This window comes from Ascaphus truei, chromosome 6 (genome assembly GCF_040206685.1).
Source record: "Ascaphus truei isolate aAscTru1 chromosome 6, aAscTru1.hap1, whole genome shotgun sequence".
NCBI classification, from domain to species: Eukaryota; Metazoa; Chordata; class Amphibia; order Anura; family Ascaphidae; genus Ascaphus; species Ascaphus truei.
Genome location: NC_134488.1, coordinates 89,393,713 through 89,407,322, shown reverse-complemented (window position 1 = coordinate 89,407,322; position 13,610 = coordinate 89,393,713). Strand labels below are relative to the sequence as shown.

Sequence of the window (13,610 nt, the reverse complement as noted above, 5' to 3'; positions counted from 1 at the left end):
ATCTCTGGAAGCAGGGGGTCTCCAGAGCTGAAATTAATGGGGTGCATCTCCAGAGACCCCCTGATTCAATTGCAGAACAACAAAAAAGCAAGAAATACAACATGGATTCCTGCTTTAACCAACACACATTTCAAACTTCCAGAAGCTCTATTGGTCGTAGAGAAAGGTTATTTGCACTATTTATTGCGATATCTTTTCAATGTTACAATTAAAAGGTGTTACAATTTATGGCAAATGTATAGCAATTGATATAGTCTCATGTCAAACCACAGCCACTACTCAAAAACTGACAGCGACTTGCCCAAGGTCAGAAGGAGCGGACACTGCGGAATGGGACATTTGGTCACAGCTATTTTGCCGCGACCAAATGGCCGCCGCTTTGCTACAGACGGACCCTACGCTGCAACCGACCCGCCGCAGGTCGCTTCTAAGGTAAGTGTAATGACTGTTTAGGGTAGGGGGTTAATTTAAGGGGTTGTAGCGGTTAGGGTAGGGGGTTATTTAAGGGTTTTTAGCGGTTAGGGTAGGGGGATTTAAGGTAAGGGCTTAGGGTAGGAGGTTTAGGCTTTTACCCTTAGCGGTGAAGTGGCTGGTGGTGGGGTGAGTCGCGGTGGTGGCCATTTGGTCGCAGCGAAACGACCACGACCAAAATGTTCCATTCCACAGCAGAGAACACCAAGTGAGAGGTCAGGCAGTTTGGCCAAATGATAAATGGTTTGCTACCTCAGCCCAGGGAGAACCAGGTACTCATTTACTGGGCATGACTCAATTAGCAACAAGGGAGCAATACACCCAACTCTGTAAGAGGCAGATACAATGAGTAATTTTTCCTGACACCTCCTCAATGACAGAAGCTCACGTCACCAGTAAAGAACTACAGATATGCCATGGATTGTATAAAGATGCAATAACCCTTACTCAACATCAGTGAGTTATGGTGCTGAGTAAAGCTCCGCTTATAGTGCCGGCGACAGCGACATCGCGTCAAAACAAATGCATAGCCACCGTTGCGTGCGCTTCTAGTAAGTGTGACGCGACGGCGTGATAGAGCGACGGCTTGGTCGCGATCGCTGAAAGTCATCTCAATTTGATTTTTCCAGCGACCGCAGCCTGACGTCAACGTCACCGGCGCTATAAGCGTAGCCTAAGTAGAACAGCCTTCACACTTTGTAAATGGTGCTTCTGTACTCTAGGTCAGGGGTGCACAAACTGGGGGGCGTGAGAATTTTTTGGGGGGGCGGCAGTTGCAGAAGCCCCACGCTCTTCCCCAAGGCATTTAAATAAAATGCCGGGGGACCGCGCAAGGACTCTGTAACTTACCTTACCGTGACTCAGTCGGCTTGTGTGACAACGCAGCGTCATAGGTCAAGTGACATTATTTTAAGTGACCCTGCGGCGTCATTTGACGCTTCAGACTAGGTAAGGTGGGGTGCGACCAGTGGGGGAAAGCAGGCGGGAGGTGGGGGGGGGGGGGGAGTGGCAAAAAATTTGCGCACCACTGCTCTGGTTCATAACACTTAAACCAACCGTTCTCAGTGTGACAACACCATTAAGTGATTTCCAGACAACAGAAACACATCACACTGGGTTTCAGCTGCAGCGTTAATTCATTTTAGAAGAAAATCTCTCTCTGACTGCAATGCATTATGCTGTGAAGGTATCACCTTGTGCACGGGGTTAGGGTAGGGGGTTTAGGTACTTACCCTTAGCAGCAGATTCTGGTGGTGGGTGAGTCGCGGCGAAGCGGTGGTGGCCATTTGGTTCAGCAAAATGGCTGTGACCAAATGTTCTTGACCGCTGACGCTGGGATTTGAACCAGGCTTGACCTAATTCAAACTCCGTGTCATTGTTTACAGAGTCGGTGTCTTTACTCATTGAGTCACTTCTTCAGATGTCCCGCTGCACACAACCATGGAAATTGCTTTGATCAGTTGTTAAACCTCGCAGATCCAAACTAATACCAGTGTCGTTATATTCACTTCCACCTAAGATCCAGAGGATCCTAATGATTCTCCAGGTATTTGACTACAAGGGAGCAAACACCTGGAGCAGGCATTCAATGACAATATATAATTGTTTTAAGTGTGCTTTACTAATTCCACATATGCAATAGCAAAATAGAAAAAAAAGTTATTCTTAATAAAGTGACTGACGGCGGGGGGCGCGGGGTTTACAGAGGCCCTGTGCGCTTCCCGGAGGCACTTAAATTAAGTGTCGGGGAAGCGCCGAAGGTCTCTGTAAACCTCACTTACCTTGGCTCCGGCGGCTTCTTAGACGCATCGCCGCAAGGTCATGTGATGTCACGTTGCCATGGCAATGTGATGTCATGACGCCGAGGTAAGAGTGGGGGGGGGGGGAGGGGGCGGGGGCCGCGGAGAGAGGGGAACTGCCGGCAGGGTGGACACAGGGAAAAAAGTTTGCGCTCCCCTGACCTAGAGGATATGTGTATTTGATGATCTGTGTTAGAAACATGACACATTCAAAAAGATAAATCTATCTACAATTTCATTTTGGACAAACAAATATAAATAAACCTACTTCTACATCCTCTACCTCTACTTTCCTCTCAGACTTTGAATCATGGCTTTCCTTCTCCCTCTCCTCTGACTCTTACACTCTCTTACTGGAGTATTTCAACTGGTACATTGATGGCCTCCAGGGCATTTCGTCTTTGATCTTTAACATCCACTTTTGGACTCCACCAATGGACAGACTCCACCCACAAAGATGGCCACTATTTTAGAACTTGTTCCTTTTCTGATTCCTCGATCTCACCCCTTGCCCACTCCAACGTGATGTGATGTCACATGACCCCCCAGTGTCATCTGACGCGGACGAAGGTAGGCGGGGAGGCGCGAGAGCCAGGGGGAGACAGGGGGGCGCAGCACTAAAAGTTTGCGTTCCCCTGGTGTAAGGTACAGTAGTAGAATCAGAGCAGGATGTAATTTCTCTCCAGAAAGACTTGGAGAGACTGGAAACTTGGGCAGGTAAATGGCAGGTGAGGTTTAATACAGATAAATGTAAGGTTATGCATTTGGGATGCAAGAATAAACAGGCAACTTACAAATTAAATGGGGATAAATTGGGGGAATCCTTGATGGAGAAGGATTTAGGAGTGCTTGTAGACAGCAGGCTTAGCAATAGTGCCAAAAGTCTTGCAGTAGTTGCAAAGGATAACAAGATCTTATCTCGCATTAAAACGGGCAATGGATGGAAGGGAAGTAAACATAATTATGCCCCTTTACAAAGCATTAGAAAGACCACACCATGAATATGGAGTACAATTTTGGACACCACTCCTTAGAAAATACATTATGGAACTAGAGAGAGTGCAGAGCCACCACATTAATCAAGGGGGTGGACAATCCAGCTTATGCTAGCTAAATTAGATTTATTTACATTAGAAAAGAGGCGTCTAAAAGGGGATATGATAACTATATACAAATATATTCGGGGACAGTACAAGAAGCTTTCAAATTAACTATTCATCCCACGGGCAGTACAAAGGACACGGGGTCATCCCTTAAGGTTGGAGGAAAGGAGATTTCACCAGCAACAAAGGAAAGGGTTTTTTTTTTACAGTAAGGGCCGTTAAAATGTGGAATTCATTACCCATGGAGACTGTGATGGCAGATACAATAGATTTGTTCAAAAAAAGGTTGGACATCTTTTTAGAAAAGAAAGGTATACAGGGATATACCAAATAAGTAAACATGGGAAGAATATTGATCCAGGGATTAATCCGATTGTCAATTCTTGGAGTCAGGAAGGAATTAATTTTTCCCCTTAATGTTTTTTTTGTTTGCCTTCCTCTGGATCAATAAGTAAGTATAGATATAGGATAAAGTATTTGTTGTCTAAATTTAGCATAGGTTGAACTTGATGGACGTATGTCTTTTTTCAACCTCATCTACTATGTTACTATGTAACTATGTAACTAGAAAAACGACGTTCTGCGTATGAACTCTTGAATGATAAATTCTCTGTGATTATCAAATTAAGAGATTTGAATTCAGCAGAAATAAGAAAACGTGCTACCCATCTTTGTAAAAGCTTTCCAGAAGATATTGAAAATAGTTTCACTTATACGCAAGCACTTAGGCTGGAATTATAGTGAACACGATCGCCACAAAGATATTACCTGGCTCCCCATGACAGTGCATCTAGTGCTGGCGCGCACGCGCACATGGGGGATTCCAATGGCGCAACCACGTTTTGAAAAGACAAAAAAATTGTCTTTCCAAGCACACCTGCGTGACGTCTGCGTCACATGAGCGGTTCAGCCAATGAGGGCGAACCAGCTTCATGACGCGTCCGCCACGCCTCCGCCGCACCTCCCCAATCTTCTGCAGCCAAGTTTAGAGATCGCTGGGGCTGCAGGAGTTTGCGAGGCTATGCGCTCCGTCGCGCAGGTACTATAATCCCAGCCTTACACCTGGAGGAAAACATGTCAGTGTCAGTGCAAGACATGCAAATGGATACGGTAAGAATTGGCTCAATGATCTGTATCCAAATATAGACATTGGGTTTTTAGAAGCGCAGCAGCCACAAATTGTACTGCAGAACGTTTTTTCCTGTGTCTTGGGTGGATAAAAAATTATTTAGGATAAAAAAATGTCAGAAGACAGATTAAACGTCTTGGCAATTCTGTTAATTGAATCCGAGATATTCTCATCAATGTTTTACGACGACATCATCAAATCATTGGCCGAAAGGCGAGGCGTTGTGCTTTATACATTTCAAAGTAAGTTCAGAATGTAATAAACAAAACAATGTACAGGTATACCCCGCATTAACATACGCAATGGGACCGGATCATGTATGTAAAGCGAAAATGTCCTTAAAGTGAAGCACTAGCTTTTTCCCACTTATCGATGCATGTACTGTACTGCAATCGTCATATATATGCATAACTGATGTAAATAACGCATTTGTAACAGGCTCTATAGTCTCCCCACTTGCGCACAGCTTCGGTACAGGTAGGGAGCCGGTATTGCTGTCCATGACGTGCTGACAGGCGCATGCGTGAACTGCTGTTTGCCTATTGTGCAATATGTCCTTACTCGCGAGTGTACTTAAAGTGAGTGTCCTTAAACCGGGGTATGCCTGTAAATGTGTTTTTTTTGTAGTTTTGCAATGCTACTGACTTTGAAATTATAAGGGCAGCAATAAATTTATAGCCTACGAGCGGCAAAATGCTAAATTCGCCACTGCACCCACTGCACTTACAGTAGAGGCAACGTTTATTCTAACATTTGCCGTAAACTAGCCGGGTTACATTCTGGGTATGTGCTGGGTATGTGCTGGGTATGTTCTGGGCTAGTTTGAGGCACGTTTAAGGCATTTCTGCATTGACTAACGACCCATAGGATTAACACAGCAGGGATCCCTGGCAGTCCAATTCAGTTTGAATGGGACTGCAAGGGACCCCCGCTGTTAATCTGATAGGCCATTAATCAATGCAGAAATGCTGGGGCTAGTTTAAGGAAAGTTTAAGGCTTGTATTCAGAATGTACCTGGGTGTTTGCTGGTTTTTTTTGGGAATTGCCACTGGTTTTTGTTAGAATAAGAGTTGCCTCTACTGTATGCCTTCATCTTCTATGCCTTTAAGGGGGTATAGCTAGATACTCTAAAGTGGCCATTGGCTGTTTTGGGTATAAAAAGTAACATAAACTGCAATGGTTGTTTTGGGGCTGAAAATGTCCCAAACAACCGCTTAGGATTATACAGAATTATCCCCTAAATCTATCAACATACAACTTAGATTGTAAACTCTCCAGATCAAGGATACCCTTTCCTATAGTGTACTTGTATGTTTCATGCACGCATTATATTTTCATTCCCTTTATTCATATATTTATTTTATGTTACCATATTTTGTTTGAGATATAAATAAATATACACATACATAAATACATATAGACATGTTACACTGCTTTCTTTTTACCTCTTTAAATTAGACACATTTTTCTTTGCACATATTTCTGAGTATAGCCCTTCAATTGACTTTATAAATCGTTCACAGTGGATGGTGGTCAGGAGAAATAGACTGCTCTGAGGAACGGTCTCTAGTTTTCAGAAGGGAGTCTCATACAATATATGGCAGTACAGAAGCGTAATCACTTCAAGAGAATTACTTTCCATGGTGCAGCTTCTACTAGATTGGGAACAGTAGCGGATTTAAAATGTTGCCGCCCATAGGCACTTACCCCGGGCCGCCTCTTCCTGCAGCGCCACCCTGTTCCTTCTGCAGCATCAAATGAAGCTGCAAAGTCCCGCCGCGTTTCCATGACAATGCTCTGCCATGTGATGTCACGGCAATGCGTCGCCATGTGATGTCGTAGCATGCAGCAGAAGGAAGAGAGCGCCCCGGAGGAGAAGGTATGAGACCTATACAGAGGCCTCACGCTCTCACCCGGCAATCAGTGGGGAAAAGAGCGGGCCTCTGTATGTCACCCCCAAATTTTGCTGGCGGCCCAATGGGAAATCCACCACTGTTTGTGAATTATTTCCTCTTGAATATTAATCTGATCTAAATATTTATGCATTAATGTTGACAAAGGATAAAGACTATTTTTGGAACATGAATTCAATATATAACACTTACTGTATCAAAGTCTAAGTCGCACTGGTTGTTTGGTCTCTTAGTTGAATCTTCGTTGTTCCTGGATTTCTGCATAATAAAAATAAAATCAAGGAACATGTGAATAATTACACTATGATGTTGGGCATAGTACTGCAACTACAAGGTAACATAATGGAAAACTTATTAATAGATACTCACATTTCTGTAGATGCATTAACAATTGTACAACTACGGCCCTTATCCTATAAAGTGTGGTCGTGCAGATATGGCTCTATCATATGGAAAGAGCTATTGACGTCAATGGGGCTTTCCGTGCTACAATGGCAGATCAGCGCTATCGCACTTATAGAATAAGGACCTGAGGTTTTAAACGTATCTGAACTTTTTTTGCATTGCCAATACCACAAGAGATAAGGGGTTTACCAAAGCCATCTGGCAGCAACACTAGGAAATACAACAACAAAAAGATACACTATATTTATTTCATTTTTTTAAATACATTTAAATACTTATACTTTGGACTGTTGTTTGCTTCGGCAGTCTGGAGACTTTGACGAGGATGCAACAAGATTACAGTAAACAGACCAATTATGATCTGCAGAATGTAGATTTCTTGACCAGCAGTAGCCTAGTTTAGTAACATGTAATTGCTCTGGATTAGATATAAACATGATAACAAATATTCAACATCAGGGTTCCACATTCACTAAATTTGGGTGCAGGCTGCTTAGCCATGCTACTACCGACTGTGGGGGGAAAAAGAATTTGAATGGGATCATAACTCCACCCCCAAAGTCACCGGGAATGACATGTCTACAGCCTCAACTGCAGTGTACAGCCATTATATTTTCATACTGACATGGTGGCACCTAGTTATGACTCAGGGCCGGCCTTAGGGTAAGGTGAGCAAGGCGGTCACTTTGGGCCCCGGAGGCCACGCGCTCCCTCCTCTCATCGACGCCAGGATCTAACTTCCACCCGACCGGAAGGGGAAGCAGGAGGGAGTGTGGGACCCCTGGACCGGTAGGACAGCTTCTCACTCCAAGTTGAGGTGTGTAAGGAGGGGGTGGGTCTTACCTTCTCCAGACCAGCCTGCCTCCTGCAGTGTTGCGTTGCCATGCTGACCGGCTTCAAATGACGCAGTGACATTATATGACTGTAAGAGTTCCAATCCAGGCTGGAACCCGCCCTTACTTGGCTGCTGTGGACATTTTGTTTATTGGCAGCCGGCTATATTGGCTGTGCCTTTTCAAGGGCTCAAATAGCAGCCAGTGACTTCCAGTCCCTGCCTGAGCATTGCATATGTTTCCCTGTTTTCCTGGCCACCTTACTGAGCCTTCCTTTTCGTGAGCCTTCCCTGTGTACCTGGCCACCTTGGGTTCTAGTAGCTGAGCCTTTCTTGTTCGTGAGCCTTCCCTGTTGCTGTGCCTAGCCTGTTGCTGAGCCTTCTTTATTCGTGGGCCATCCCTGTGGCTTCCCTGTTCTGGAGGCTAGCCTGTTCATTTACCTCGCTGCCTTCCGCCTTGGCAACCGGCCGCACGCGCGTCACGGGGATCCCGGCGGTCTCGGAGCCGGGCGGACAGGGCGCCGCCATTGCCCCTTAGTTCGCGCATGCGCAGAGGGTAGTGTAGAGAAAGAATCAGCCCGTGAAGCCCTAGCCTACCAGGGAAGGCTCTTTAAGAGGACTACAAGTCCCATGAGCCCCAGCAGCGCCCCACGTGACGCCAGGGAGCCAATAGGGCTGAAGAATCTCCCTAGAGGGGAGATTGATACATTTCACGGGCAGAGAGCATGATGGCAGTTGGTGACTGGACCAGCTAGGGGAAGGAGGTAGGGTGCAGGAGTCAGTGACTCTCTGCACTAGGCCAGCAATCCCCTAGGCCCCAGATAGCCCTGAGTCATCCTAGCTGATTATTGTAGGGACAGGCCCTAGGTTAGGGACTCTGCCCCATTATCTATTTATTAGTTAGTGAGTAAAGCATATTGATTGTTGCTAAAAGGGAGCTGGACTATCTCCACGGAGACCAAGCTAGCAGTGACTGCGGCCTGCTGGCAGCAGACAGACCCTCGCCAAAGTACAGACTGTGCAGAGCTGCGGTGATATTATCCACGCCGGAATTCACCCCACGCGTTGGAGGATATCCCGGCGACTCAACCCCAGTTGTAGAGCAGCACCCGTGGCTGGAGCCAGGGCAGGTAACCCGCAAACTCACGTGCACCAACAAGGCCTATCACCAGACATAGTGGCTGCGCAGTCACACACACACATTGGTATATGACTTGAGAGTGCGAGACATTGGGTTGGGGTTATTGGACCCGGGGTGGGATCACTCTTTGGAAGATTAGCGTCCGCCGTGACGCATAAGGTTAGCGTCCGCCGTGACGCATAGGTTAGCGTCCAGCGAGACGCTGTAGTCAGGTTGCCCTTAGCGAGGGACACCTGTGGTTATGTGTTGATGTTATATGCCTTTTATGCATGTTAGTAAAGGTATTAGTCATTATCAATTCCGTTGTACGTGGTTATTGTGTATTCTCCTGCGAGGAACCACTCCCACTCTGGTGGGAGCCATCGCAGGTGGAGGCGCTGCACCGAGTACGTGGTTACTCATAGTATCCTATAATTGCCCCAGGTTTCCCTTAGCGGAAGCTCAGCCCTCCTGCGAGCCAACAGGTAAAGCACCACACCCCTGGTAACGCTGTATGGTCTACGAACCCCCTATATATGTATATATGCAATTGGGTGGGGTGGAATACCCGTTACACACTTATAGGTGCAATCCCTGGCAGGTGACCTAGAAACAACAGATTGTAAAAAAAAAACTAACAGACTAACTACCTCTCTTACACAAATATGACCGAGCATGAAGCAAGGCGTTAGCAACTTTTGTCTCTTGGAAAATAAGCATGATTTACAGTTACTCTTGACCTTCCGAATGAGGAAGCGTTTCCCCGGCCCATTGTTATACCACCTTGTCCTTATCAAAAATCTAATAAAAGCAAGGAGTAGGTGGGGGACAGATGGGTGCTTTGCCTGTGCAAATTCTTGTTATATACACAGTCGCATCAGATTAAATGGAGTCGCTAGAAGAAATTAAACCCCTCAAGTATCTGCTTACCATGTTTACAAACGAACTCTAAAAAAATTACTTAAAAAGCTTATTGTTAGCATATAACATAATGGAAACCCAAATATACAATGAAAGAAAGTTGGAAGTGTAACATATAAAGTATCTCTTTTCACTTCTGACAGCATATTGACTATAAAGAACCCTTTAACTTCCATCCCAAACCTATAGGCTGTTCTTGTAGTTTGGATTCTTATCAGGCTCCAAAACAAACCCAGATATGTAATAAAGCTAACCTTGCCAAAACACGAGGTGAAGTTAATTAAGCTAATTTTAACTACAAATGGAAGGAAACACTGATTAAATACTTAGGCATCTTCTTTGCGAAAAAATGAACAATCATTGTTTAAGCAAAACTTTCAAGTCTAAAATATTCTCTCCCCAACAGATAATTTTAGGCCGAGCTTATGCTGTGGTGTCACTACGTGCGCGAGCTTGCATGCGTGCGCACACATCATGCCCAATGCAGTACTTGGCTATAGTAGTTAGCCAAGTGTCTGACTGGACATAGCGCGTTGACGTGTCAGTGTTTTAAGAAGACAATACATTTTGTCTTCTCAGGCGACTGCCGTGTGACGTGAGCTGGTTCAGCCAATGCGGGCGAACCAGCTTTGTGACACGTCCGCCATGCCCCCGCCACGCCCCCAAACGCCTACAACACTATGAGCACAAATCTCCTATGCTAAAGCAGCGCGGCACGGATGGAGCTCGCACTCTCGCAAACAAGCGGAGTGTATGAGGTGGGCCTTATAAATATCTTCATCACACATTTCCTCAGACAACCTTCCCACCCTCCACAACATTCAGAAGCCTATGTAGGAAAAGGGCTTATCAAAAAAGACTTGTATCCATAATTTACCAAGAACTAGACCAATGGGGAGATATGCCTGATCAGGACTACATGAAATAATAGGAACAAGATCTCAATACTGAAATAACCTACAAAAGTCTGGGAAGATATTTGGACAGTAGCCTTAAAGCCATTTATATGCACCACAACTAAAGAAAATATATATAAATGAATCTTCAAATGGTACTTAACACTCCAAAAATTAAGTGTAATACAGCCAGGGACCTCCCAATTGTGTTGGAGGAATTGTGGCCAGGTAGTTGACTTTATGCATATTTGGTGGTTCTGCTCCAAAGCCCAACGATTTTGGAACATGGTACAAGGACTGATTGAAGAAACAGTGGAAATTAGCATCACATGGGACACGCTAATTATTATCCCAGCCATCCAGATGAAAATATAAATCATTCAAGCAGTAAACTGATCTCACATATCTTAACAGCGGCGAGATGCTTGATCTCGGCTGCGTCAAAAAACTAAATGACCCCATCAAAAAATATGGTAGAAAAGCCTTCCTGAAACAGAGTGAAAGCCTTTCATAAAATACGGAACCCTTATATTAACAGTTAAATGTAACAAACAAAATGACATTAGTCGATAGTGATTAACTAATCGATTAATTGATTGATTAAAGGGTACAATTCGTAAGATAGTCATATGTTGAAAGTTGACTAATGGAATCGTTGCTAATTTGTGTAACTGCAAACCTATACAAATATGTAAATCTGTAAATTGCCATCAACTGAGCACCTGTGCTGAAGGTATATCCTGAAAACCTGACCTGTTGGTGACCCTTGAGGACTCTTGAGTGACCCTTGAGGCGGAGCCTAAATTCCAGATGTTCACCGCTCGCGTCCGTACTGCGCATGTGCGACTATGCACAAGATGGCCACCTCAGGATGCACTGGGCTCTGGGGAGACATCCATTTTTGACCTCCTGAACAAAGCATCAGCTCTAAAAATAAAAACACCCCCTGAAAGGGCAAAAGGATAGATTTTTAAGAAAATGTAAAAAAAAAAAAATTCCACAAAAAAAAAAATAGCGACTGGCGCAGACGGCTGCATTTTAATTTTATAATGCTTTTTTTAAATGGGAACCTTTCTTGTCTATAAAGCTGAAAATGTCAATTTAATTAGGTACACTAACATTGGAAGACCATTGCATACCTGTGCACATTGTATTTGGGATGTAGGTAGTGCTATTAGGAACAAGGATAAAAGACAAACAGACTTTAGCTGACTTTTAGTACATACATGATGTACAGTATTACGTGTCCTCACAAAATCAAAGGCATAAGCACCTAGAAATTGAAAAACATAAGGAATAAATAAAATGCGCAGTGCAGAGTGGAAAGTTGCAAGGCCAGATTTTCCTTAGGTTTCATGATCATGGGTTTGCTTAACTCATTAGCAAATATTGGTTTGGAAAAGCAGAATGGTTGTTCTCTGTCCCGTAATACAAATGTTTGTATTTGTAATTATATAAAATTATGTCAAATGTATATGTTAACATTTTTTAACAAGTATACATTCATAATGGCCTAGATTTACTAAACGGTGCTAAGCCTTACGGCTCCTTACACACCATTCCATTCATTTGCATACGCAGCAAGGCGCAGAGGCTTAGCAACACTTAATAAATATGACACGACGTAAAGTGAATTCATCTATATCTATAAGTCTCAAATAATGTTTGTGCGTGTATGTCTTCCCCCTGTGTGATTGGCCCTGTGTTACCTCTGTGTCATTGGCCACGGACGCACCCCCCGCACCCCTCACATTGCACCTCTTGCCCTCACTTGGATTAGGAATCTCACTTAGCAGGACCATCCACAACACTACCACCCGCCGCTTGGCCTCACCTCTCCCCCACCACCAACCCCCCTCCCCCCGGTCACACCACTACCACCCGCCGCTTGGCCTCACCTCTCCCCCACCACCAACCCCCCAACCCCCGGTCACACCACTCTGTGTCCCTGTCTCCCGCTGAGTCCCCCTGCCCCCGGGTATCACCTCCACCTGCCCCCCTGGGTAGCGCACACCCATGCCCCCCGGGTGTCACCCCCCCCCTACTGCCCCTGTGTCGGTCCACCCCGGACCCTGCCCCCCACCCCTTTCCCCGGTGCCCCCCTGTCACATGCACACGTGTGCTCCAGCGGCCTGGCGGTGCGCGCACGTGTGCTCCAGCGGCCTGGCAGTGCGCACACACTGGGGTTCCAGCCTGCGGCTGCTCCCGCTCATCGGGCACTTCAGCCTCCTCCCGACGCCGGCTCACGCTCCGTTCCGGGTTGCCGTGCGCTCGGCGGCCTCCGCTGCATGCTCCGCCCCCCACCCGGGACCGACCGGTCAGAGCGCCCGGATAGGAGAGAGGCGCCTTCTGCACCGGTGGGAGCGCCAAGACTGTAAGGAGGTGGCTGGTGTCCGCCGGTGGGGGGAACGGGCGAGTCCTCACTGCATTTGTTGTGGGTGCCCGAGGACATTTGTGTGTGTGTGCGTGTGTGCGTGTGTGTATGTGTATGTGTGTGACACTGGCTGGGTGTGTGTGTGACACTGTGTGTCTGTGTGACACTGTGTGTGTGTGTGTGTGTGTGTGACACTGTGTGTGTGTATGTGTCTCACTGGGTTTGTGTGTGTGGCACTGTGTGCTGCGCGTGGGGGGGGGGGGGACCGGAGCAGGGGGGGGGAAGGACCACAGCTGCGCATGGGTGGGGGGAGGCAGAGAGAGACGAGGGGAACGGGGGGCGGGGGAGGGGGTGGCGAGAGGAAGGAGCGGGAGGTTTTGGTCCCGGGCAGCGACGGGTCTCTCAGCTAGTGTACAATGTAAATAAATGTATGTTTTACAGATACATGCTTTATTTCACATTGGGTTTGGTTTTATTGTTATAAGGGTGCCAGAGCAATTACCTGAAGCACACATTGTTCTAGTTGTACCTTGATTACTCCAATTCTCAATGTAACTGAATGTCATATACATTAATTGAAAAAAGTGTTTGTTGCTTCCTTGAGATGTTGACCTTTTCAATGCAGCCATCTCGCTTTTACTAATTAC

The 13,610-nt window shown here is 45.9% G+C and overlaps 1 protein-coding gene across 4 annotated transcripts in view; it reads right to left on the bottom strand.

The window, feature by feature from the left end:
* Nucleotides 1–13,610, bottom strand: part of LOC142497361 (uncharacterized) — a 132,141-nt gene that overhangs the window by 103,669 nt on the left and 14,862 nt on the right. For all 4 annotated transcript variants that reach the window (XR_012802239.1, XM_075605043.1, XM_075605045.1 and 1 more), the window contains exon 2: nt 6,608–6,673. Coding sequence is in view for 3 of the 4 variants with exons in the window: in XM_075605043.1 (XP_075461158.1) it covers nt 6,608–6,673 (66 nt within the window). In the remaining variant the exon portion in view is untranslated. The remainder of the gene's footprint in view (nt 1–6,607; nt 6,674–13,610) is intronic.